Raw genomic sequence first — 23,453 nt, 5'->3', positions numbered from 1 at the left:
ACACCAGACATCTGTTTTGCTTTAGAGTGCACCCTAAGAGTAAGTGGAAAAAGCCACCACCTCTATATGCTTTGTCGTGGTTTTCTTAACAATGTAAAAATCTTATTTTTAATTTAAGTTTTGGGGTTTTTTCCTTACTATCCTTACAGATAGATATTGTTATTAAACAAATGAAGTGGAATTAAAATCTCTGTTTCTTTTCTCTTTACAGTATAATACAAATTAGGTTATGAACAAGACAAGGGAAAACTTGTAGGCTTCCGCAGCCTTCAGGACGATCCCAAACTTGTCCATTATATGCAAGTGGCGAAGATGCAGTCGGATCGTGAGTACAAGAAAGCTTATGAGACGAGCAAGACGCATTACCAAACGCCTTCGGATGCACTCAGCATCGTGGCAGCTAAGGAGGCGCAAGATCGTGTAACCAACACAAACTACAAACGACTGATTCACCAGTACATGCTTCTACCAGATGCAATGAGTTTAGAACTGTACAGAAACATGAATCAGATACAAAGTGACGTAAGTTTCTGGTTTCTTTCTGGTTTTTTTTTTTTTAGAGTGGCCGTGTTTGGAAACAACAGAATTATTTTGGACGAGCCATTTCTAAATTGTAAACTTCCCTTTTGTGTTCTGTTTGGTAGAACGAGTACAAGCAGGATTACAATGAGTGGTTCAAAGGGATCGGTTGGAGTCCTGCTGGTTCTCTGGATGTGGAGAAGTCTAAGAAAGCCACAGAAATTGCAAGTGATCGGAAATACCGCCAGCATCCCAGCATGTTCCCCTTTACAAAACAGAATGATGCCATGGACATGGTCCTTGCGAAGCAGAATGCAAATATAATGAACAAAGTGAGTATTTATGGGGAAAATTAGGCAGATATTGACATATAATCCATGTCAGTACACAGTCTGTAAGTCTCTGTCACCACCTTTATGTAGCAGTGTTTCCCCGGGAAAAACAACCGTCACTTACAGGTTTCTCTTTTTCATTTTTTTTTAAATTAAAATTTTAAAAAATCTTTTCTTATTTTTCTCATTGCTCTCTCTCCAACCTCTAATCTTCTCATTCTTGTATAAAAATCACTGGCCATGAAAATCTTGCTAGTCGAACTTCGTTAGAAGCAAGACAGGTTCCCAATTCGTCTGATTCTGGATTAGGTCATTACACAGTAAAATAAATCTAAGTCAGCACCTTCATCTTTTTACGAATCCATATCCAAAATGCACAAATGGAAAGGTGGAAACCCCAAAAAAGCCATCCTTTGTCATTTATATTAACACGTGTGATGTTACTTTTTTCAATAGCATGCTTATACTCAGGCTTGGGAGAAGGATAAAACTCAGGTTCATGTGATGCCAGATACGCCAGATATTCTACAGGCAAAACAGAACAAGTGAACTACAGTCAGGTAGAGTTTTTTAATATTTCCTATTACATTTTAAATTGCTATCTACTGTCTTCAAATTTAAAGGTGCCTTCCATTTCAAAATAATTAATTTGTGTGAGTTAGAAGAAACAGAATAGGGGATTTAGAGGCAAGAATTTTTATGTGAGTAATATTATCAGAGTAGCAATAAGTGACATCTTTGGACTAGCAAAGTAACAGCCTAAATTACATTAAAATGTATGGAAAAATACAAGTCCTGTTTTTGAAACGTGGATGTGCATAGTTTGTGCTCTATGCTTACTATAGAAATGAATCCTGTTAAAAATTTCTTACTAAAATTAATGTCCATTAACATTAACTTCATTATGTCCATTTTTAATTTAACATATGGGAAAAGAAATACACACAGTGATTCTAACTTTTCTGTCAGCTTTCAAATATGAGAAAATGACAATTATGCCAGTATAAAATACTTAGGTTTTGCTTTGCACAATTGCTCAGAGGCAAATCTTTGACTTGCAAGTGCTGCTACTTAAAATTGACTGTGAACAACCTGTATTGACTGTTAAATGGCTACATTACAGCCTTATTAACTAAAATGTTGTTAAGCTAATTGAAAAGTTTTTGGTTATCCCAGATGTTATGTATTTCAAATTCCCCGGATAGGTTTCAAATCCCCAAGATAAGGTATAGAAGGAAGCTGCTGCAGTGAATAAACCAATTTAATCACTAGCCCAAGACTTGGAAGACCTGTGTTCCTTGCTTATCAGTTTCCCATTTCTCAGTTCCCATAATAGTAGCCCTTCTCTGTAACTGAAGCCTGTGAGGTGACCAGAATTTGGTAATACAGTTCATTAGCATATCTAAATAAAAGATGTATGTATTACTAAGACTTTTAAATTAATTTTGTTTTCAATTTTAGAAACTATACAAGCTTGGCTGGGAGGAAATGATAAAGAAGGCTATGACCTCACACCTGAAGCCATTTCAGTGAAAGCTGCTAAATCTTCAAGGGACATTGCAAGTGACGTAAGCAACATTTCTAATTGGATGGCATGCACTTTATCTGGTTGCTATAACCTACAGAGTCACACTAGGCCCAGATGCACCTCTCTGCTAAGGTGAGGTTTGGGGTAGAAAAACAAAATTCCTGACAGAACTCTTTCCTGCTCCGTTCTTGTCAGTGAAGAAAACAATTTAAGGGTTGCTCTGGCATCTTGACAATTCCAAACATTGTGGTCCATCCACGAAGTGGCTAGTCGTACAAATTAGGAGTTGTCTGCTCTTTTGGGTGTTACATTTTCAGAGCAGCGGGAAATTTGGTCCAGTTAGGTGATCCCAGTGCCTACGCTGAGAAATCCTCTTTACAACTCTGAAATAGACGTAGTGACACGTCTTGCTGTTATCATAACTTGGTGTGAACACTGCTCCGGCATTAATGGGAGAGCTTTTATTAATCATTAGGAAATGTTTCCAATGCTTAAGCATCTGCATTTTTTCATTGCTGATTAATTTGTTCATCAAAGTATTTCAGTGTGTCAGCCTTTAGGAGTTCTGGACAGCATGACTATATGAATCAGACGGCACTGGAGGCCTTAAAGCCCTGCACTCTTCCTCTCCAGGGACTCTGTCCATTCCCAGGGAGAGCATTCACTGGCATCAAGTGATGCACATTAATCAAGGGGCTACTAAAACTTTGTGTGCGATCTGTAACAAGTTGCTCATTCCATTGGTAATGCAAACATTGAACTCAGTGAATATGTTGATATTTTGCTTACATATTTTTTATGTCTGTTTCTTACTCTGCTTTCAATCATGCAATGTTTTTAATTTTAGTACAAGTACAAAGAAGGTTACCGCAAGCAGCAGGGACATCACATTGGATTCCGCAGCTTACAGGATGATCCTAAGATGTTGTGGTCTATGCAAGTAGCCAAGATGCAGAGTGACAGGGAGTACAAGAAAGATTTTGAGAAGTGGAAGACAAAGTTCAATATGCCTGTGGATATGTTAGGCTTCCTTCTGGCTAAGAAATGCCAGGAATTGGTTAGTGATGTAGACTACAAACGGATGCTGCACCGCTGGACGTGTCTGCCAGACCAGAATGATGTCACCCAGGCAAAGAGGGTCTACGAGCTACAGAGTGATGTAAGCTTCCTCTGGATTTGATTAATTTATTTTTGGGTAAGATATTTACTGCTTATTGCAAAGTGTCTTTAATAACGCTTTGATGTCAGTATAGATCAGATTGAAGCTAAAATAGCAGTTAATCTTTTAATATGGTTTAATAAATGAACAAGGAAATAATCTACTATGATTTTTTCCTTAACAGAATCTGTATAAGTCAGATCTACAGTGGCTCAGGGGTCTTGGATGGAGTCCTTTGGGATCTTTGGAATCTGAAAAGAACAAGAAAGCTTCTGAAATCCTGAGTGAAAAGAAGTACCGGCAGCACCCAGATACTATTAAGTTCACAAGTATCCCAGATGCCATGGATATCGTTTTAGCAAAATCTAATGCCAAAAATAGAAGTGATGTAAGTTGCCTTTAGAGACAGAACATGTATACTAACGGATTCATTTATTGAATCACATTTGTTAAAAGAGATCTCTGTATCAGAACACGTGCTTAAAATATACAATATCAGATGAGCCTTACTGCTCAGTTGTCGAGAAGCACTGTGCCTCGTTCAGAAGATTAAAGTCTTTAGTGCTCTATTACTTTTCAGTAATAACTGCAAATAAGACACGACGTAGTATGTAAATATATTGACATAATGTTGTTTCCTTGGTGTTTCCTGGATGTAAAACAGAAGAAAAGGTGGTATTTCAGTAAAAGGTTGTTGTATTATTTGATTTTCATATCTTGCATTCTTTACATTGCTCATGCTTGCATAGTACATCTTTGCTTTACTACTGTAGAGAAAAGGTAAACTGAATTTACTGCTATGCATACCTGCCTTTTCTCAGACAAAGCATTTTAGTTTGTGTCTCTCTTCAGATACTGTATAGAGAAGCTTGGGACAAGGACAAGACTCAGGTTCACATCATGCCTGATACTCCTGAAATTTTGCTGGCTAAGTCGAACTTAATTAACACAAGTGATGTAAGTGTGTCTCTGCGTTCTTTCATGGAATTTGGAATTACCCATTGTGGCTTTAGTTTAAAATGCAGTAGAGTAATTCTGCAGTTCTAACAGATGTAAGCACACCTGTGATCTTTTCCTGTGAAAATTGTTAGGCACTGTGAAGCCTGAGTGGAATTGCTAAAATATAAAGTGGAAGCACAGTTGCTAGAATATAAAAAATGCCAAGAAAGTATTCAACAGAATTTAGCAGTTTTCTCTTTCATCCCCACTAATCATATTTACATAGTAGATATGTGTTCAGTACTTTTTAGTAAGCCTGTCATTCTTGTTAAAATGTCTGATTATGTTGAATTGCCTCTTTCGAATTACTTGGGATTGTAATCTCTATCAAATTCCTGGTTGTAAAGGGACATACATACACTACATGCAAAGATAAAGAAGCATTAGCAGCTCTATCATAAGAAATCAAGAAGACAAAATAATTCCAGTTGAAATTGGGTGTAGGGAATCATTGGGTTGTATTATTCGCCTCTGTAGAAGACTATGAAGCATTCAGATTAATATGTTAAGTAAGAGAAAATTTTGATCTCGAATGATTTCATCAGAAAACAGAGTAATTTTTATATACTTTATATCATCAGTTACAAATAGACATTATTAAAAGCAAGCTATGGAATTTCATTTGATGAATGAAACTGTGTTTGGAAACTCATACTTTATTTTCATAGTCAGGGGAGGAAAGTTACTGTGTGTTTTCTCTAGAAAGCTTTATTTGCAATAGCTACTTTGAATCCTTCTCCAACAGAAACATTACAAGTTAGGATATGAAGAACTGAGGAGGAAAGGATACGATCTTCCTGCTGATGCTATACCCCTCAAGGCAGCAAAGGCATCCAGAGACATAGCTAGTGAGGTAAGTCTTACGGAGTGAAAAGATAATGGAGCATAGAGCTGGTGTACCCTCTTGGATAAAGATTGCTTTTTTTAATTTAGAATGAGGAAAGACCTAAAATTTTAACAGTCTTATATTGCTGCCCTCTCCAGCAGTTGTATAATTCTTAGTGGTGCAAAAATATTTATATTAAATAGCATAGTTTACAATGTGACAGTATCTAAAATATAAAAAAAAAAACAGTTAATACGTTCTGGACATCCAATAAAACCACCGAAAATATTGGGAAAAAAGGTTGAAATATATTAACATGTGAAACTTTTAGACCACTATGTAAACAACAGACATTTAAATCGCAGCCTTAAAGATGTGGTAATTGTTGTTTCTGCATTCCATTAGTACCAGTACAAAACTGCGTACCGCAAGCAACTCGGCCACCACATCGGGGCCCGTAACATAGAGGATGATCCAAAGATGGTGTGGTCGATGCACGTAGCCAAGATCCAGAGTGACAGAGAGTACAAGAAAGCCTTTGAGAAGTCCAAGACCCACTTCAGTAGCCCAGTGGACATGCTGGGAATCGTGTTGGCCAAGAAATGCCAGGAGTTGGTCAGTGACATTGATTACAAGCACCCTCTGCATCGGTGGACCTGTCTGCCAGACCAGAACGATGTTGTACAAGCCAGGAAAGTGTACGACCTTCAGAGTGACGTAAGTTTGTGGGGTTTTTTTCTGGCTGTGTGAAAAGCAGAAGTGTCTCTTGTGTTCTGTTTCTTTGTTGGGTGAAGGTTCCAGGTGGGGAGCATTAAATCTAGGCTGATTCTGTGAGACTGTGTTGTGGCTCTACTATCTTGCTGCGAGTTGGTGTCATGAATGGTCAGGGATGAACTTTGTGTGGGGTCATAATTTATGTTCACAGAAGACTCCTGTGATATCTGGAGCATTTTGAGAGGATTACTGCAGATGGCTAGAGTTCTGTGTGGCAGGGGAAGGGCAATGGAGTAAAATATTTTAATTGGAGGACCATCCATGGGCAAAGGCAATCAAGGTGTGAGTGGTGACAAATGATATGAAGAGCGTTACGTGATGAGGTTTAAGGCTGCTTCTGTGCCACTGCCAGCTGGAGATTACTGAATGGGGCAGGTCTTTCCCATGGAGACTACAGAGGTGGTGGGAGAGGGCTTTGCAGGTTGCTTGGCATCTGCTTGTGGTATTGTAGGCATGGGGAGCCAGGGTGTAGGGAGCTGAGCTTTGTTGACTGGTGGGTTGACCCAAGGGAATGTGTTTTGGTAGGCAGAGGTTCCCTTGGTAGGAAGAGTGGTGGCATGTGATCGGGAGGTTGCTGAGCTGCTTTGTTTCTTGCCTGTCCCTTCAGAATGTGTACAAGTCCGACCTTCTGTGGCTGAGGGGCATCGGCTGGTCCCCGAGTGGTTCGCTGGACGATGAGAAGAATAAGAGGGCGAGCCTCATCCTGAGTGACAAGAAGTATCGGCAGCACCCAGACACCATCAAGTTCACGAGCCTTCCTGACTCGATGCCCATGGTTCTGGCAAAGCACAACTCTGAAATTATGAACCAAGTGAGTTTCCTTGAGTTTGCAACCTGAAGGAAACGAGCGCCTTCCTTCCCTGGGAGTCAGTTCCTGAGTCAGTAGAGGCCCCTTGCTTCGTTTCATTGAGCTGGTTTGCTCTTTGAGTTTGTTGCCCTGTGCTCGCATCATCTTATTTCTTGTTCTACTCATTTTTTCAGCGCTCGTACACAGCAGCCTGGGAGAAGGACAAAACCAGCGTTCACATTATGCCCGATACACCTGGTATTTTGCTCGCCCAGCAGAACAAAGTGAACTTCAGTGAGGTGGGTGTTTGAGTTGTGGTTGAGTGTCTGTGTCTGGACACTGCTATGGCCTGGGAAGAATTGTTGTCTGAGGGAAACGATTGTTGTTATTTTTTCTTTCAGAAACTGTACAAGCTTGCGATGGAGGAAGAGAAGAAGAAAGGCTATGACATGCGGGCAGATGCCATTCCTATCAAGTCTGCTAAAGCTTCCAGAGACATTGCAAGTGATGTAAGTGCAGAGGAGCCCTTGACAGCCTACTCTGTTGGGCAGTTTCCAGGTTTTTGCAGTTGAAGACCAGGGTTTGCAATCTGAGACGAGTGGAGGCAGCCCAGTTTTTACCTGTCTTTACCATTCAGGTAGTCCGCAAGGGAGTTGGTTCTGGTGGGTCTGCCCGTGTCTGTCCCCACACGTTATGGGTGTGCAGTGTTGGAAGGGAATGTGTAGATGGTGTGGAGGCAGTAACTGTGGGAACTGGCTGAGGGACATAATCCAAAGCAGCGTTCCTCCCGAGCGTGTGGCAGCATCTCCTCGTGAGACAGTCTAGACTGTTGCGGTGGTGTGTTGCCAGTCTGCACCTCCCTGATGCTCAGTTACATGTCTGAGCTGGACTTCAGGAAGGAAAACCCAAACCAAATTTTGTGTTACAACTGGGGCATTTATTGTTTCTGTCTGGACTGGGGGCAGGTCCAGTCACTGTAGGCCAGTCATTACTGTGTCCCAGATTATCTTTTCAGGACATAGCTCTGCAGGAGCTGAATTTACTCCTTCCTGCAAGGTTCTGTGTTTCAGGTTTGTTCCCATTACTGCAAGGAGATGAGTTCAATCCCTCCTTAGTCTTACTTGATATTTCAGTGAGAGGTTGCGGAGAAAGTGTCACATTGTTCCTCGTTGCTTTCCAAAGCTTATTTGCTGTAGGCCTGCAACTGAGGACACACACAGGGCTGGGAGAATAAGAGCCCTGAGCACTGTGCAGGAGAGCTGGTGCAGTGAAATGTGTCAGCTGCTGTGGGCTGTGTGGGTGAGTGCAGTCGGGGCTGTGCAGGATGAGGCCCAGGTTTCCTGCTGGAGCAGTCTGGTGTTTTTCCCCCAGCTTTGCATCACAGCTGCTGAGCTTTTGTCTCAGTGGGGATGCTTAGGTTGTGTGGAGACCCTGTCTGCTGGCATGCATCAATCCTGGTTGCCCAGCCAGCTTGGCAGGATTTGCCATCTGGGCTTCCATGTGCCTGCTGTAGCTCAGTGTAGGACACAGCAGAGACTTGCTGTGCTAAGACACCTCTTCAGATGGTGATCTTGCCAGGCTCCATTAGCAAAGAGCTTGTTCCCAGGCTGTGACCCAGAGTAGCATCCGAAGGGAGATCATGTGGGCCGAAACTCACTGCTCTTCTTTAACCCTGCAGTACAAGTACAAAGAAGGCTACCGCAAGCAGCTGGGCCACCACATCGGGGCCCGTAACATAGAGGATGATCCAAAGATGGTGTGGTCAATGCACGTAGCCAAGATCCAGAGTGACAGAGAGTACAAGAAAGCCTTTGAGAAGTCCAAGACTCACTTCAGTAGCCCAGTGGACATGCTGGGAATCGTGTTGGCCAAGAAATGCCAGGAGTTGGTCAGCGACATTGATTACAAGCACCCTCTGCATCGGTGGACCTGTCTGCCAGACCAGAATGATGTTGTACAAGCCAGGAAAGTGTACGACCTTCAGAGTGACGTAAGTTTGTGTTTTTTTTTCCTGGCTGTGTGAAAAGCAGAAGTGTCTCTTGTGTTCTGTTTCTTTGTTGGGAGAAGGTTCCAGGTGGGGAGCATTAAATCTAGGCTGATTCTGTGAGACTGCGTTGTAGCTGTGCTATCTGGCAGAACCTTAGAATGGTTTGGGTTGGAAGGGACAGTTAAGATCATCTAATTCCAACTCCCCTGCCGTGGGCAGGGATATCTTCTTCTAGATCAGGTTGCTCAAAGCTCGATCCAACCTGACCTTGAACATTTCCATGTATGGAATATTCAGAAGTTACATGGACAACAGTGTCTCTCCACCCCCACAATAAAGAATATCTTCCTAACTTCTAGTCTGTGTCTGTCCTCTTTCAGTTTAAGACCATTACCTCAGTGTTTCTATTGAAAACAAAATTTTAGTTTCAATCTTTCCCATCAAGGCCTCTGTAGCTTCTCATTTTACATTTCATGAAAGATATCAGCTGTCCAGCTTTCCCTTTGCTGAGAGTATGTAATGAGTTGGAGGGGGTGAAGTTTGTAGGGAGTCATACTTTAAGGTCACTGAACTGTCCTATGTTGCCTGGAGCATTTTGGGAAGATGGGTTACTGCAGGTGGCTAGAGTTCCATATAGCAGGGTAAGGACAACGGCATCAAATATTTTCATTTGGAGGACCATCCATGGGCAAAAGAAATCAAAGTGTGTGTTGTGACACATCTTATGAAGAGCCTTAGGTGGTGAGATGTAAGGTTCTTCCTGTGCCACTGCCACCTGGAGATTGCTGAACGGGGCAGGTCTTTCTCATGGAGACTACAGAAATGGTGGGGAAGGGCTTTGCAGATTGCTTGGCACCTGCTTGTGGTATTGTAGGCATGGGGAACCAGGATGCAGGAAGCTGAGCTTAATGGGAGTCCATATTGTGATGGCTGGTGGGTTGACCCAAGGGAATGTGTTTTGGTAGGCAGAGGTTCCCTTGGTAGGAAGAGTGGTGGCATGTGGTCAGGAGGTTGCTGAGCTGCTTTGTGTCCTTGCCTGTCCCTTCAGAATGTGTACAAGTCCGACCTTCTGTGGCTGAGGGGAATCGGCTGGTTGCCGAGTGGTTCGCTGGACGATGAGAAGAATAAGAGGGCGAGTCTCATCCTGAGTGACAAGAAGTATCGGCAGCACCCAGACACCATCAAGTTCACGAGCCTTCCTGACTCGATGCCCATGGTTCTGGCAAAGCACAACTCTGAAATTATGAACCACGTGAGTTTCCTTGAGTTTGCAACCTGAAGGAAACGAGCGCCTTCCTTCCCCGGGGCTCTGGGCTCTCTACTTCCAGGGCCTGGGTTATGCAAGGGTGGAGATTGCATCCTCCTGCATCAGGGATTTGTGTTCCTTGTTTCGGATGAAATTCTCTTTTGAGTGTTTGGAGCAGTGTTTGGGTGCAGTGTGGAAGAGAAAAGGGTGAAGCATGGGGAAGTTTTGGTAGAAGAAAAAGCATTCCTGCGTCAGTGCAAAGTAGAGGCCCCTTGCTTCGTTTCGTTGAGCTGGTTTGCTCTTTGAGTTTGTTGCCCTGTGCTCGCATCATCTTATTTCTTGTTCTACTCATTTTTTCAGCGCTCGTACACAGCAGCCTGGGAGAAGGACAAAACCAGCGTTCACATTATGCCCGATACACCTGGTATTTTGCTCGCCCAGCAGAACAAAGTGAACTTCAGTGAGGTGGGTGTTTGAGTTGTGGTTGAGTGTCTGTGTCTGGACACTGCTATGGCCCTGGAGGAAATGTTGCCGGAGGAAAATGCTTGTTTTTCTTTCAGAAACTGTACAAGCTTGCGATGGAGGAAGAGAAGAAGAAAGGCTATGACATGCGGGCAGATGCCATTCCTATCAAGTCTGCTAAAGCTTCCAGAGACATTGCAAGTGATGTAAGTGCAGAGGAGCCCTTGGCGGTGTGCAGTGTTGGAAGGGAATGTGTAGGTGGTGTGGGGGCAGTAACTGTGGGAGCTGGCTGATGGACATAATCCAAAGCAGCATTCCTCCTGAGCATGTGGCAGCATCTCCTTGGGCAACAGACTAGTTTTGCAGTGGTGTGCTGCCCTCAGTACTGCCAGTCTGCACTCCCCTGATGCTCAGTTACGTGTCTGAGCTGGACTTCAGGAAGGAAAACCCAAACCAAATTTTGTGTTGCAACTGGGGCATTTATTGTTTCTGTCTGGACTGGGGGCAGGTCCAGTCACTGTAGGCCAGTCATTACTGTGTCCCAGATTATCTTTCCAGGACTTAACTCTGCAGGAGCTGAATTTACTCTCTCCTGCAAGGTTCTGTGGTTCAAGTTTGTTCCCATTACTGCAAGGAGATGAGTTCGATCCCTCCTCAGTCTTACTAGATATTTCAGTGAGAGGTTGCGGAGAAAGTGTCACATTGTTCCTCGTTGCTTTCCAAAGCTTATTTGCTGTAGGCCTGCAACTGAGGACACACACAGGGCTGGGAGAATAAGAGCCCTGAGCACTGCGCAGGAGAGCCTGGTGCAGTGAAATGTGTCAGCTGCTGTGGGCTGTGTGGGTGAGTGCAGTCAGGGCTGTGCAGGATGAGGCCCAGGTTTCCTGCTGGAGCAGTCTGGTGTTTTTCCCCCAGCTTTGCATCCCAGCTGCTGAGCTTTTGTCTCAGGGGGATGCTTAGGTTGTGTGGAGACCCTGTCTGCTGGCATGCATCAATCCTGGTTCCCAGCCAGCTTGGCAGAATTTGCCATCTGGGCTTCCATGTGCCTGCTGTGGCTCAGTGTAGGTGTGGGGTGGGATGGAAGTGTAGGACACAGCAGAGACATGCTGTGCTAAGACACCTCTTCAGATGGTGATCTTGCCAGGCTCCATTAGCAAAGAGCTTGTTCCCAGGCTGTGACCCAGAGTAGTATCTGAAGGGAGATCGTCTGGGCCGAAACTCACTGCTGTTCTTTAACCCTGCAGTACAAGTACAAAGAAGGCTACCGCAAGCAGCTGGGCCACCACATCGGGGCCCGTAACATCGAGGATGATCCAAAGATGATGTGGTCGATGCACGTAGCCAAGATCCAGAGTGACAGAGAGTACAAGAAAGCCTTTGAGAAGTCCAAGACCCACTTCAGTAGCCCAGTGGACATGCTGGGAATCGTGTTGGCCAAGAAATGCCAGGAGTTGGTCAGTGACATTGATTACAAGCACCCTCTGCATCGGTGGACCTGTCTGCCAGACCAGAACGATGTTGTACAAGCCAGGAAAGTGTACGACCTTCAGAGTGACGTAAGTTTGTGTTTTTTTTTCCTGGCTGTGTGAAAAGCAGAAGTGTCTCTTGTGTTCTGTTTCTTTGTTGGGAGAAGGTTCCAGGTGGGGAGCATTAAATCTAGGCTGATTCTGTGAGACTGTGTTGCGACTCTACTATCTTGCTGTGAGTTGGTGTCATGAATGGTCAGGGATGAACTTTGTGTGGGGTCATAATTTATGGTCACAGAAGACTCCTGTGATGCCTGGAGCATTTAGGAGGAGGGTTACCACAGATGGCTAGAGTTCTTTGTGGCAGGAGAAGGGCAACGGAGCCAAATGTTGTCTTTTGGAGGACGCATAGTGGGCAAAAGCAAACCCTGTTTGTGGTGGTGAATGGCATGAGGAGTATTAATTGATGAGATATGAGGTTCTTCCTGTGCCACTGCCAGCTGGAGATTGCCAAATGGCGTCGGTCTTTCCCGTGGAGACTATAAAATTGTGGGGAGGGCTTTGCAGATTGCTTGGCCTCTGCTTGTAGGCATGGGGAGCCAGGGTGCTGGGAGCTGAGCTAAATGGGAGTCCATATTGTGGTGGCTGGTGGGTTGAACCAAGGGAATGTGTTTTGGTAGGCAGAGGTTCCCTTGGTAGGAGGAGTGGTGGCATGTGGTCAGGAGGTTACTGAGCTGCTTTGTGTCCTTGCCTGTCCCTTCAGAATGTGTACAAGTCCGACCTTCTGTGGCTGAGGGGCATCGGCTGGTCCCCGAGTGGTTCGCTGGACGATGAGAAGAATAAGAGGGCGAGCCTCATCCTGAGTGACAAGAAGTATCGGCAGCACCCAGACACCATCAAGTTCACGAGCCTTCCTGACTCGATGCCCATGGTTCTGGCAAAGCACAACTCTGAAATTATGAACCAAGTGAGTTTCCTTGAGTTTGCAACCTGAAGGAAACGAGCGCCTTCCTTCCCTGGGAGTCAGTTCCTGAGTCAGTAGAGGCCCCTTGCTTCGTTTCGTTGAGCTGGTTTGCTCTTTGAGTTTGTTGCCCTTATCTTGCATCATCTTATTCCTTGTTCTTCTCATTTTTTCAGCGCTCGTACACAGCAGCCTGGGAGAAGGACAAAACCAGCGTTCACATTATGCCAGATACACCTGGTATTTTGCTTGCCCAGCAGAACAAAGTGAACTTCAGTGAGGTGGGTGTTTGAGTTGTGGTTGAGTGTCCGTGTCTGGACACTGCTATGGCCTGGGAAGAATTGTTGTCTGAGGGAAACGATTGTTGTTATTTTTTCTTTCAGAAACTGTACAAGCTTGCGATGGAGGAAGAGAAGAAGAAAGGCTATGACATGCGGGCAGATGCCATTCCTATCAAGTCTGCTAAAGCTTCCAGAGACATTGCAAGTGATGTAAGTGCAGAGGAGCCCTTAGCAGCACACTCTCCTCAGTCTTACTTGACATTTCAGAATGAGGGGAAAAAGTCATAGCATTGTAGAATCATACATTGGTTTGGATTATGGAATCTTGAAGATCTAGTCTAACACCCCACCACCATGAGCAGGGACACCTTCCACTAGACCAGATTGCTCAAAGCTTCATTTAACATGGCCTTGAACACTTCTAGGGTTGGAACATACAAAACGTCTGTGGATAAATTATTCCAATGCCTCACCACCCTCAGAGTGGAGGTTCCTTCGTTATCTCTAATTTACATCTATTCTCCTTCAATGTAAAACCGTTATTCCTCTTTCTAACACTACATTCCCTTATGATAAAGAGTCCCTGCCTGTGTTTCCTTAGGCCCCCTTTAAGTACTGAAAGGCTGCTAGAAGGTCTCTCTGGAGCTTTTTCTTCTCTAGGCTAAACAACCCCTGCTCTCTCAGCTAGTCCTTATAGGCAAGGTGCTCCAGCCTCCCATCATTCTTGTGGCCCTCCTCTGGACCCAATTGAGCAGATCTGTGTCTTTCATATACTGGGTGCCACAGACCTGTATGCAGTACTGCAGGTGGGGTCTCATGAGAGTAGAGTGGAGGGGAAGGATCTTCCCCCTCTGCCTGCTGGCCAGACTTCTTGGCAGGAGTTGCCATCTGGGCTTCCATGTGCCTGCTGTGGCTCAGTGTAGGTGTGGGGTCGGATGGAAGTGTAGGACACAGCAGGGACATGCTGTGCTAAGACACCTCTTCAGATGGTGATCTTGCCAGGCTCCATTAGCAAAGAGCTTGTTCCCAGGCTGTGACCCAGAGTAGTATCTGAAGGGAGATCGTCTGGGCCGAAACTCACTGCTCTTCTTTAACCCTGCAGTACAAGTACAAAGAAGGCTACCGCAAGCAGCTGGGCCACCACATCGGGGCCCGTAACATCGAGGATGATCCAAAGATGATGTGGTCAATGCACGTAGCCAAGATCCAGAGTGACAGAGAGTACAAGAAAGCCTTTGAGAAGACCAAGACCCACTTCAGTAGCCCAGTGGACATGCTGGGAATCGTGTTGGCCAAGAAATGCCAGGAGTTGGTCAGCGACATTGATTACAAGCACCCTCTGCATCGGTGGACCTGTCTGCCAGACCAGAACGATGTTGTACAAGCCAGGAAAGTGTACGACCTTCAGAGTGACGTAAGTTTGTGTTTTTTTTTCCTGGCTGTGTGAAAAGCAGAAGTGTCTCTTGTGTTCTGTTTCTTTGTTGGGTGAAGATTCCAAGTGGGGAGCATTAAATCTAGGCTGATTCTGTGAGACTGTGTTGCGACTCTACTATCTTGTTGCGAGTTGGTGTCATGAATGGTCAGGGATGAATTTTAAGTAGAGGTATATTTTATGGTCACAGGAGGGTCCTGTGATGCCTGGAGCATTTCAGAAGGAGATGGCTAGAGTTCTGTGTGGCAGGGGAAGAGCAATGGAGCCAAGTATTTTCTTTTGTTGGATGCATAGTGGGCAAAAGCAAACCATGTGTGTGGTGGACAATGATAGGAAGAGTGTTAATTGATGAGATATGAGGTTCTTCCTGTGCCACTGCCAGCTGGAGATTGCCAAATGGGGTTGGTCATTCCCATGGAGACTACAAAGATTGTGGGGGAGGGCTTTGCAGTTTGCTTGGCATCTGCTTGTAGTATTGTAAGCATGGGGAGCCAGAGTGCAGGGAGCTGAGCTTTGTTGACTCGTGGGTTGACCCAAGGGAATGTGTTTTGGTAGGCAGAGGTTCCCTTGGTAGGAAGAGTGGTGGCATGTGGTCAGGAGGTTACTGAGCTGCTTTGTGTCTTGCCTGTCCCTTCAGAATGTGTACAAGTCCGACCTTCTGTGGCTGAGGGGCATCGGCTGGTCGCCGAGTGGTTCACTGGACGATGAGAAGAATAAGAGGGCGAGCCTCATCCTGAGTGACAAGAAGTATCGGCAGCACCCAGACACCATCAAGTTCACGAGCCTTCCTGACTCGATGCCCATGGTTCTGGCAAAGCACAACTCTGAAATTATGAACCAAGTGAGTTTCCTTGAGTTTGCAACCTGAAGGAAACGAGCGCCTTCCTTCCCTGGGAGTCAGTTCCTGAGTCAGTAGAGGCCCCTTGCTTCGTTTCGTTGAGCTGGTTTGCTCTTTGAGTTTGTTGCCCTGGGCTCGCATCATCTTATTTCTTGTTCTACTCATTTTTTCAGCGCTCGTACACAGCAGCCTGGGAGAAGGACAAAACCAGCGTTCACATTATGCCCGATACACCTGGTATTTTGCTCGCCCAGCAGAACAAAGTGAACTTCAGTGAGGTGAGTGTTTGAGTTGTGGTTGAGTGTCTGTGTCTGGACACTGCTATGGCCTGGGAAGAATTGTTGCGTGAGGCAAATGATTGTTGTTATTTTTTCTTTCAGAAACTGTACAAGCTTGCGATGGAGGAAGAGAAGAAGAAAGGCTATGACATGCGGGCAGATGCCATTCCTATCAAGTCTGCTAAAGCTTCCAGAGACATTGCAAGTGATGTAAGTGCAGAGGAGCCCTTGACAGCCTACTCTGTTGGGCAGTTTCCAGGTTTTTGCAGTTGAAGACCAGGGTTTGCAACCTGAGACGAGTGGAGGCAGCACAATTTTTACCTGTCATTACCATTCAGGTAGTCCGCAAAGGAGTTGGTTCTGGTGGGTCTGCCCGTGTCTGTCCCCACACGTTATGGGTGTGCAGTGTTGGAAGGGAATGTGTAGATGGTGTGGAGGCAGTAACTGTGGGAACTGGCTGAAGGACATAATCCAAAGCAGCGTTCCTCCTGAGCGTGTGGCAGCATCTCCTCGTGAGACAGTCTAGACTGTTGCGGTGGTGTGTTGCCAGTCTGCACCTCCCTGATGCTCAGTTACATGTCTGAGCTGGACTTCAGGAAAGAAAACCCAAACCAATTTTTTTTTATAGAAAATAAAGGCAGTACAAAAGTAAATTTATTATTATTATTTTTAGATATTAATACCAAAATTTATTCTATTTATGTGTTCCTTGTCTCTTTTTAAAGTTCCAGGTCTGTCTCTATGTTCTTCCATTTTTTATCTCCTGAATAAATAGCAGTTTATTTGGTATTGTAGTTGAAGGTCACTAACTGTTTCTTTATCTAGTGAATATTTATTGAATTTTGGGTCTTTTGTATTGCTGTCATAATTCGGAGACTTTTTTACTCTCAGTTACTGAATAGTAGCTCTGAAAACGTACACTGCATTTCATAAACTGAATACTTTCTCACTATAATGCCTCTGTGGTTTCAGATAGTAAGTTGTCTGGAGGTTGCACCACAGGGACTGCTAGGAACGTGAAGAACACAAAATTAAAATCTCTGAATGTTTTTTTGCCTGCAGTATAAGTACAAAGAAGGCTACCGCAAGCAGCTGGGCCACCACATCGGGGCCCGTAACATCGAGGATGATCCAAAGATGATGTGGTCGATGCACGTAGCCAAGATCCAGAGTGACAGAGAGTACAAGAAAGCCTTTGAGAAGACCAAGACCCACTTCAGTAGCCCAGTGGACATGCTGGGAATCGTGTTGGCCAAGAAATGTCAAGAGTTGGTCAGCGATGTAGATTACCGGCACTATCTGCATCAGTGGATCTGCCTGCCGGACCAGAACGATGTTATCCATGCTAAGAAGGCCTATGACCTACAGAGTGATGTGAGTACTCACTGATAAGCATTGGAGTTGTAAAGTGGATGTAATTTCCTTGGAATATAAACTATAGAAGCTGCCTGAACTGTCTCTCTCATATTCTGGTTTTTCACATTGTGTTTTTCTTTACCTGTTCCAAGCAAGGTCATAAGATTTTTAGGAGTGAATGAATCCATGTGTAAGAAAGTTTGAGTATTTTGAAGGTTTCTCTACAGCTAATCAGTTAGCTGAATATTAAAATTAGCTGCATATAATCCTTCTAATAGACACTCTTAATACCTTTATATGCAGGTTAACTGCATATAAAGACAAAATTGTTTGGTATGATCTCTTTTTTTCAGTTGCATGGCTTTAGCAGAGATAATTCCTTTGTTCTGTCTTGGAGAAAATGATTTAAATTAAGACCTGCTGTTCTTAGTGGGTGACTATTTATTTTGGGGAACGTATGTTACAGGAAAAGTTTATACTGACTTTCAGGGTTTTGTTTTAATCCCATTACTCTTTGACTGTTCCCCAACATGTTGTTGGGTGAATGATACGTCTTGAAGACAGATAAGAGGTCCGAATCTAGACTGCTAACAGAGAATGTTTTGCAGGTTGAACTAGGAGAAAGGCAATTTACAGAATATTTAGATGGGATATATGAAATGTTTACAGGCAATATTAATGAGACAGCTGTCTTTGTATTTTTGTGTGACAGAATTGCTACAAGTCTGACCTTGAATGGTTGCGAGGCATTGGTTGGGTCCCAATCGGTTCCTTGGAAGTTGAAAAAGCCAAGAAGGCAGGAGAGATCTTGAGTGATAAAATATACCGCCAGCCTCCAGACACAATCAAGTTCACTAGCGTCACGGATTCCCTAGCGATGGTCTTGGCCAAGCAGAATGCAGAGACGATGAATAAGGTGAGTCTTGATGGGGTGAGGTCTCCACCTAAACCCTGGAGACAGGCCTAGAAATACAGATGTGTGGTTGCTGTGTGAGGTTTCAGCACAGCGAGGCTTGAAAAATGTAACTTACATTCTTGGTAATCATCAGGTAACTTATTTTCAGCGAGTATGACTTTAATATCTCCCAAGTTACCAGTTTAAATTGGAATTATGAATTTTGAAGCTTTCCTCAAACTCTACTATCTAGTAGTGTTACCTAACTTTCATCTGATTTTTAGTATCGCAATTTGTCTAATCTAATAATTTGTCAAGTTTATCTAGTAATTTAGTAATTAATAAACTACTTGGTTTAGGGCACTCTTTGAAATATCTGTATTTTAAACAGTTCAATATAGTACTGAAAATAGAAGAGTTTTTCTGAATCTGTGGCCCTGATCTCAGTCCTGTTTATGTCAATAAAACCATTTCCTCTTCGAAACAGGCCTTGTTCTTGGATTATAAATCTCCGTGTGGAAGAGTAGCATTCTGAGCCTTTTTTCTGCACCTTTTTTTTAACAGAATTCTTTCTAAGTTACTATTTCTTAACCTGGACATTAATCATCTAGAGGATTGAATATAAAATTTCATTGCTGCATAAGGAATAAGGATTTTTTAGACTTAACAGATCTATAATCCTTACGTTTTAGGAGATCTCCAAGTAGCCACTGTCTGTTTTTTTCCTGTTTAACATACGTTTTTTCTCCTGCAGCGTTTATATACTGAGGCCTGGGATAAAGACAAGACACAAATCCACATAATGCCTGACACGCCTGAAATTACACTGGCAAAACAAAACATGCAAAACTACAGTGTGGTGAGTGTGTTAGCTCTCCAAATGTAACTGGTCTGTTTCATGGCTGGATCATCAGTGTTCTGATAAACCTTATAGAGATGGTGCCATCAGTTTCTTTAAGTAATTCCCAGTATTTATCCTCAAAATTGTGACTTTAGAAACATCATTTGCATGTTTTTGCAGTAGTGCACTGTCATGGTTTAGCCTAACCAGCAACTAAATGCCACACAACTGCTCACTCACCCTTCCCCACCCCTGGGAAATGGGGAAGAGAATTAAAGGGGAAAAGGGAAGGAGTCTTGTGGGTTGAGATAAGTACAATTTAATAGTAACAATAATATAAAATTCAAAGTAATGATGATAATAATATATGAGAAAATATATGTGTATAATGATAATATATACAAACAAGTGATGCACAGTGTAATTGCTCACCACTCGGTGATCAATGCCTGTCCTGTCCCTGCCAATGATCGTGAAACAGGTAAGTCCTGACACTGCAAACCCGAACGAGAGGCCCCCCCCAAAAAAAAATGAGAGAAAGCACTCCAAGAGTCTGAGAGTGAGAGTCCTTGAAAGAGCAAAAGTTCTTCTTTCTGGTCAAGCCTCATCTATATACTGGGCATGACGCTGCATCATATGGAATACTTCACTGGCCAATCTAGCCCTCAATCCTAAATCTCAGTTCAAATGAGAAGGGGAGTTTTGGACCCTTTGTCCCAGCCATGCTCCCCTCTCAGCCTGTTGTGCTCCCACACACTGGCAAAAACATAGCAAGCTGAGAAGTCCTTGATGTCTCAGCACCAACTATAAACGTCAGTGCTCTATCAACATTCTTCTCCTAATGAATCCCAGACTAAAACCAAAACACAGAGCTTTTCTAACTGCTAAAAAGGAACACTTAACTCTGTCCTAGTCAAAATCAGGACATGCATACATACAACAGTGAGCACTATTGAGAATAAATTCTGTAAAAAGTTGTGTGTCTCCAGTGAATTTTTGGGAGTCATTTCTGCCAGCATGCATACTGTTAGGAAGGCACAAAATCAATTCCAACCTTGGAAATACCAAAAAGGTAATTTCCAGCGCAGTTCTCAAGAGCAGTGATCCTAGTGTTCAATATTAGTTTAGGCAAATAGATTCACATCAGTAAGAGGTGGCTTCAGAAAGTAAGTTTTACTCCACTTGTATAGAAGAACAGTTTATCTCTAAAATTCTAGTAGATGTTCTGTTATTTAAAGTATTGAAAGAAGAAAATCATTAGCAAATGTATTTAGCAAAGATCTTCCTTTGATATGAATTTGTATCAGCTACTGCTCTGGGGCTTTGAGTTAAGAAAGGTAAAGCTGGGTTAGAATAAATCTTAACACAATTTTTAAAATCTGCTTGACTTACAAGCAGTTTCTTTCGCATAGAATGTAATATATGGAATTTACGTGTGTCCCGTTGTTTAATTCTTCACCTAGAAACTCTACAAACAAGCCATGGAAGAAGCAAAAAAGAAAGGCTACGATTTGAGGAGCGATGCTATCCCCATTCAGGCTGCCAAAGCATCCAGACAAATCGCCAGTGATGTAAGAAACTACTTTTTTGTTTCTTTCTGTGGTGACATCTGAGCTCTGCAGCCTGAAAGTTATCGGCTGGATTCTGTAAAAGACATTTCAATTAAACTGGGATCCAAAATAGTAGATTTTTGGAAACAAATTGTTATGTATGTTTAAAGACTTAATTGTAAAAAGTAAATGTTGAGAAGTTATTCGTATGATACAATGCTGCTATAATAAAGCTCATAAATCTGTGTCTTTTATTACATCTTAACAGTATGTATATTATTATATTTAATAAGGATTAAGTATATTTGATAAGGAGAGTGTTAGTTCTCATTAATATTAGCGGAGAGTGTTTTTCAAAAATCTTACTTAAAAATCTCTATTTAGGGTTCTAACTCCGATCTCAAAAATTTAGTATGAGAATCCATGTTATTAGCCCCAGAATTGATCTGGCAGTTTGTTTTTTTTCTGATTTTAGATTATAGATAAGTTTGGAGAGTTTATTATTAGAAATATTTGAGTAACTGATATTTACAGGAGATACAGAAATACAATATCTTAATTTATGTTTCAGTACAAGTACAAAGAAGGCTACCGCAAGCAGCTGGGCCACCACATCGGGGCCCGTAACATCGAGGATGATCCAAAGATGATGTGGTCGATGCACGTAGCCAAGATCCAGAGTGACAGAGAGTACAAGAAAGCCTTTGAGAAGACCAAGACCCACTTCAGTAGCCCAGTGGACATGCTGGGAATCGTGTTGGCCAAGAAATGTCAAGGGTTGGTCAGCGATGTAGATTACCGGCACTATCTGCATCAGTGGATCTGCCTGCCGGACCAGAACGATGTTATCCATGCTAAGAAGGCCTATGACCTACAGAGTGATGTAAGCTCATTTTGATTTAATTTTTGGTGAGGAATATATTTGATATTTTAAATAGGTTGACCAGGCCATCACATACCAATGTGGTATGACCAAATTTTGAAGACTTATTTTAAAGTTTTATGGCTAATTGAAACCCAGATCTCCAATAGGATGTGTTAACTAGTTGATATTTAAATTAAATTCTATAATTCCAGATTATGGCCTATTTATCATTTGCCATTCTGTGAAACTTGGATAATGGTTTCACTCTTAATGTAAGTGAAATGCAGTTATTTTTTCCAAGATTTTCTGTAGGGTTTTTAATTTATTGAATGAAAAGTTGATAGTGAGATTACTTAACTGTGAAAAGATGCACTGTGTAAATGGCGTTATTAGAATAACCTTTGTAATTTCTGTGACAGAATTGCTACAAGTCTGACCTTGAATGGTTGCGAGGCATTGGTTGGGTCCCGATCGGTTCCTTGGAAGTTGAAAAAGCCAAGAAGGCAGGAGAGATCTTGAGTGATAAAATATACCGCCAGCCTCCAGACACAATCAAGTTCACTAGCGTCACGGATTCCCTAGCGATGGTCTTGGCCAAGCAGAATGCAGAGACGATGAATAAGGTGAGTCTTGATGGGGTGAGGTCTCCACCTAAACCCTGGAGACAGGCCTAGAAATGTAATGATCCCAAGGAATGCTGAAGTTCAGAGATGATGTATTTCCAAATAGTCTGCTCTGTATATTTCAGTCAAAACTATCAGGCCATCTAATGGAAAACTCAACTTTGTCATGATATTGTGTGTTACATTTTAATCTTTTCTTTGACCTGTCTGCGCAGTGAGCAGTAATAATGCTTCGGTTCATTAATTCTTGAGTAATGTGGCAGTTTTCTAAGTGTTGTTAAGTTTCCTCAGATAATTTTCATTTTAACAATGGTATCCCTACCTGATTAAAAAAATGACCGTTTGTCCATGTGATATTTCCTATAATTTTACCTACTATGCTCTATGTTACCTGATTAATGAGATATTATCTTGTTTTGGAATGAAATATGACTTTCTTCTTGTATCCTTTCTTAGCGTTTATACACTGAAGCATGGAATAAAGATAAGACTACGATCCATGTCATGCCTGACACACCAGAAATCCTGCTGGCTAAACAAAACCAGTCAAACTACAGTCAGGTGAGTAAAACTGGTGAGTTGATAGAATTAAAGGATTTCTGACAAGTACAATTTGTCATCTCTGACTTTTAATTAATGTTATAATCTTGTTGAGTTGTTTAGTTTCACAAATTGCCAGTTCCACTGCTAAAATCAGAGTTGCTCTTTCACTAGAATTTACCTTCTGGGTATCTAATTGGGCTTTTTAAATATCTGCTATAAATGGGAAATCATTTCTATAGCACAGGATGAAATAAATGATTCGACTTTTAGCATATTCCTTTCTTTGCCTTCCCTAAATGATTTCCAGTTACCAAGTGTCTACAATATAATTACAAGATCTTTGAAATCTGCATTTTTGTATTTGCTAGAGAAGATGGCGCTGTGTTCAGATATTTAAGTTGTCTGTACATTAACAATATTGTTTAGCAACCTGATTTTGTTTTATTACACAGATGTGGTTAACTGAAGTGTAATTTTGTTCTTGAAATAAAAATGTGAATATTTTTCTCACAGAAAACGTACAAACTGGCTTTGGAGGAATCCAAGAAGAAGGGTCATGATTTGCGTTTTGATGCCATTCCTATTCAAGCTGCCCGAGCATCCAGAGAGATTGCCAGTGATGTAAGCAGTTTTTTACCACATCTGTATGAATTTGTTAATGGAAAAGAACGGGAATGTTTGTTCCATTGTTTGTTAATGCAGTACCTTAAGTTTATAGCACAGGTAATAACTGTAATCCAGTGATTCTATGCATGCCTTAGTACATGAAGGCAATGGATAGCCAGCGTTTTTATGTATATATCGCAGTAATAAATAAATAAAATAGTATGTGATTTATTTTATACCCTCTGTAATAGTTCCACTGCTGTCCATGGATGTTCCAGGTAGGATGATCAATAAGGTGT

General features: G+C 42.6%; 1 protein-coding gene across 1 annotated transcript in view; it reads left to right on the top strand.

Moving 5' to 3' along the window:
• NEB (nebulin) overlaps positions 1-23,453 on the top strand; it is a 125,373-nt gene that overhangs the window by 32,199 nt on the left and 69,721 nt on the right. The window contains 34 exon segments of the mRNA XM_086615581.1: positions 212-522; positions 645-851; positions 1,308-1,395; positions 1,398-1,411; positions 2,313-2,346; positions 2,349-2,419; positions 3,227-3,538; positions 3,723-3,926; positions 4,391-4,495; positions 5,283-5,390; positions 5,769-6,080; positions 6,745-6,948; positions 7,119-7,223; positions 7,326-7,433; positions 8,603-8,914; positions 9,960-10,163; positions 10,518-10,622; positions 10,718-10,825; positions 11,864-12,175; positions 12,849-13,052; positions 13,223-13,327; positions 13,430-13,537; positions 14,430-14,741; positions 15,397-15,600; positions 15,771-15,875; positions 15,978-16,085; positions 16,938-17,249; positions 17,944-18,147; positions 18,881-18,985; positions 20,431-20,538; positions 21,089-21,400; positions 21,802-22,005; positions 22,462-22,566; positions 23,062-23,169. Coding sequence (XP_086471707.1) covers positions 212-522; positions 645-851; positions 1,308-1,395; positions 1,398-1,411; positions 2,313-2,346; positions 2,349-2,419; positions 3,227-3,538; positions 3,723-3,926; positions 4,391-4,495; positions 5,283-5,390; positions 5,769-6,080; positions 6,745-6,948; positions 7,119-7,223; positions 7,326-7,433; positions 8,603-8,914; positions 9,960-10,163; positions 10,518-10,622; positions 10,718-10,825; positions 11,864-12,175; positions 12,849-13,052; positions 13,223-13,327; positions 13,430-13,537; positions 14,430-14,741; positions 15,397-15,600; positions 15,771-15,875; positions 15,978-16,085; positions 16,938-17,249; positions 17,944-18,147; positions 18,881-18,985; positions 20,431-20,538; positions 21,089-21,400; positions 21,802-22,005; positions 22,462-22,566; positions 23,062-23,169 — 5,828 coding nt within the window.

This window comes from Tauraco erythrolophus, chromosome 8 (genome assembly GCF_009769465.1).
Source record: "Tauraco erythrolophus isolate bTauEry1 chromosome 8, bTauEry1.pri, whole genome shotgun sequence".
NCBI lineage: Eukaryota > Metazoa > Chordata > Aves > Musophagiformes > Musophagidae > Tauraco > Tauraco erythrolophus.
The sequence above is the reverse complement of the archived record's forward strand: the minus strand, read 5'-3'. Positions and strand labels throughout refer to the sequence as shown.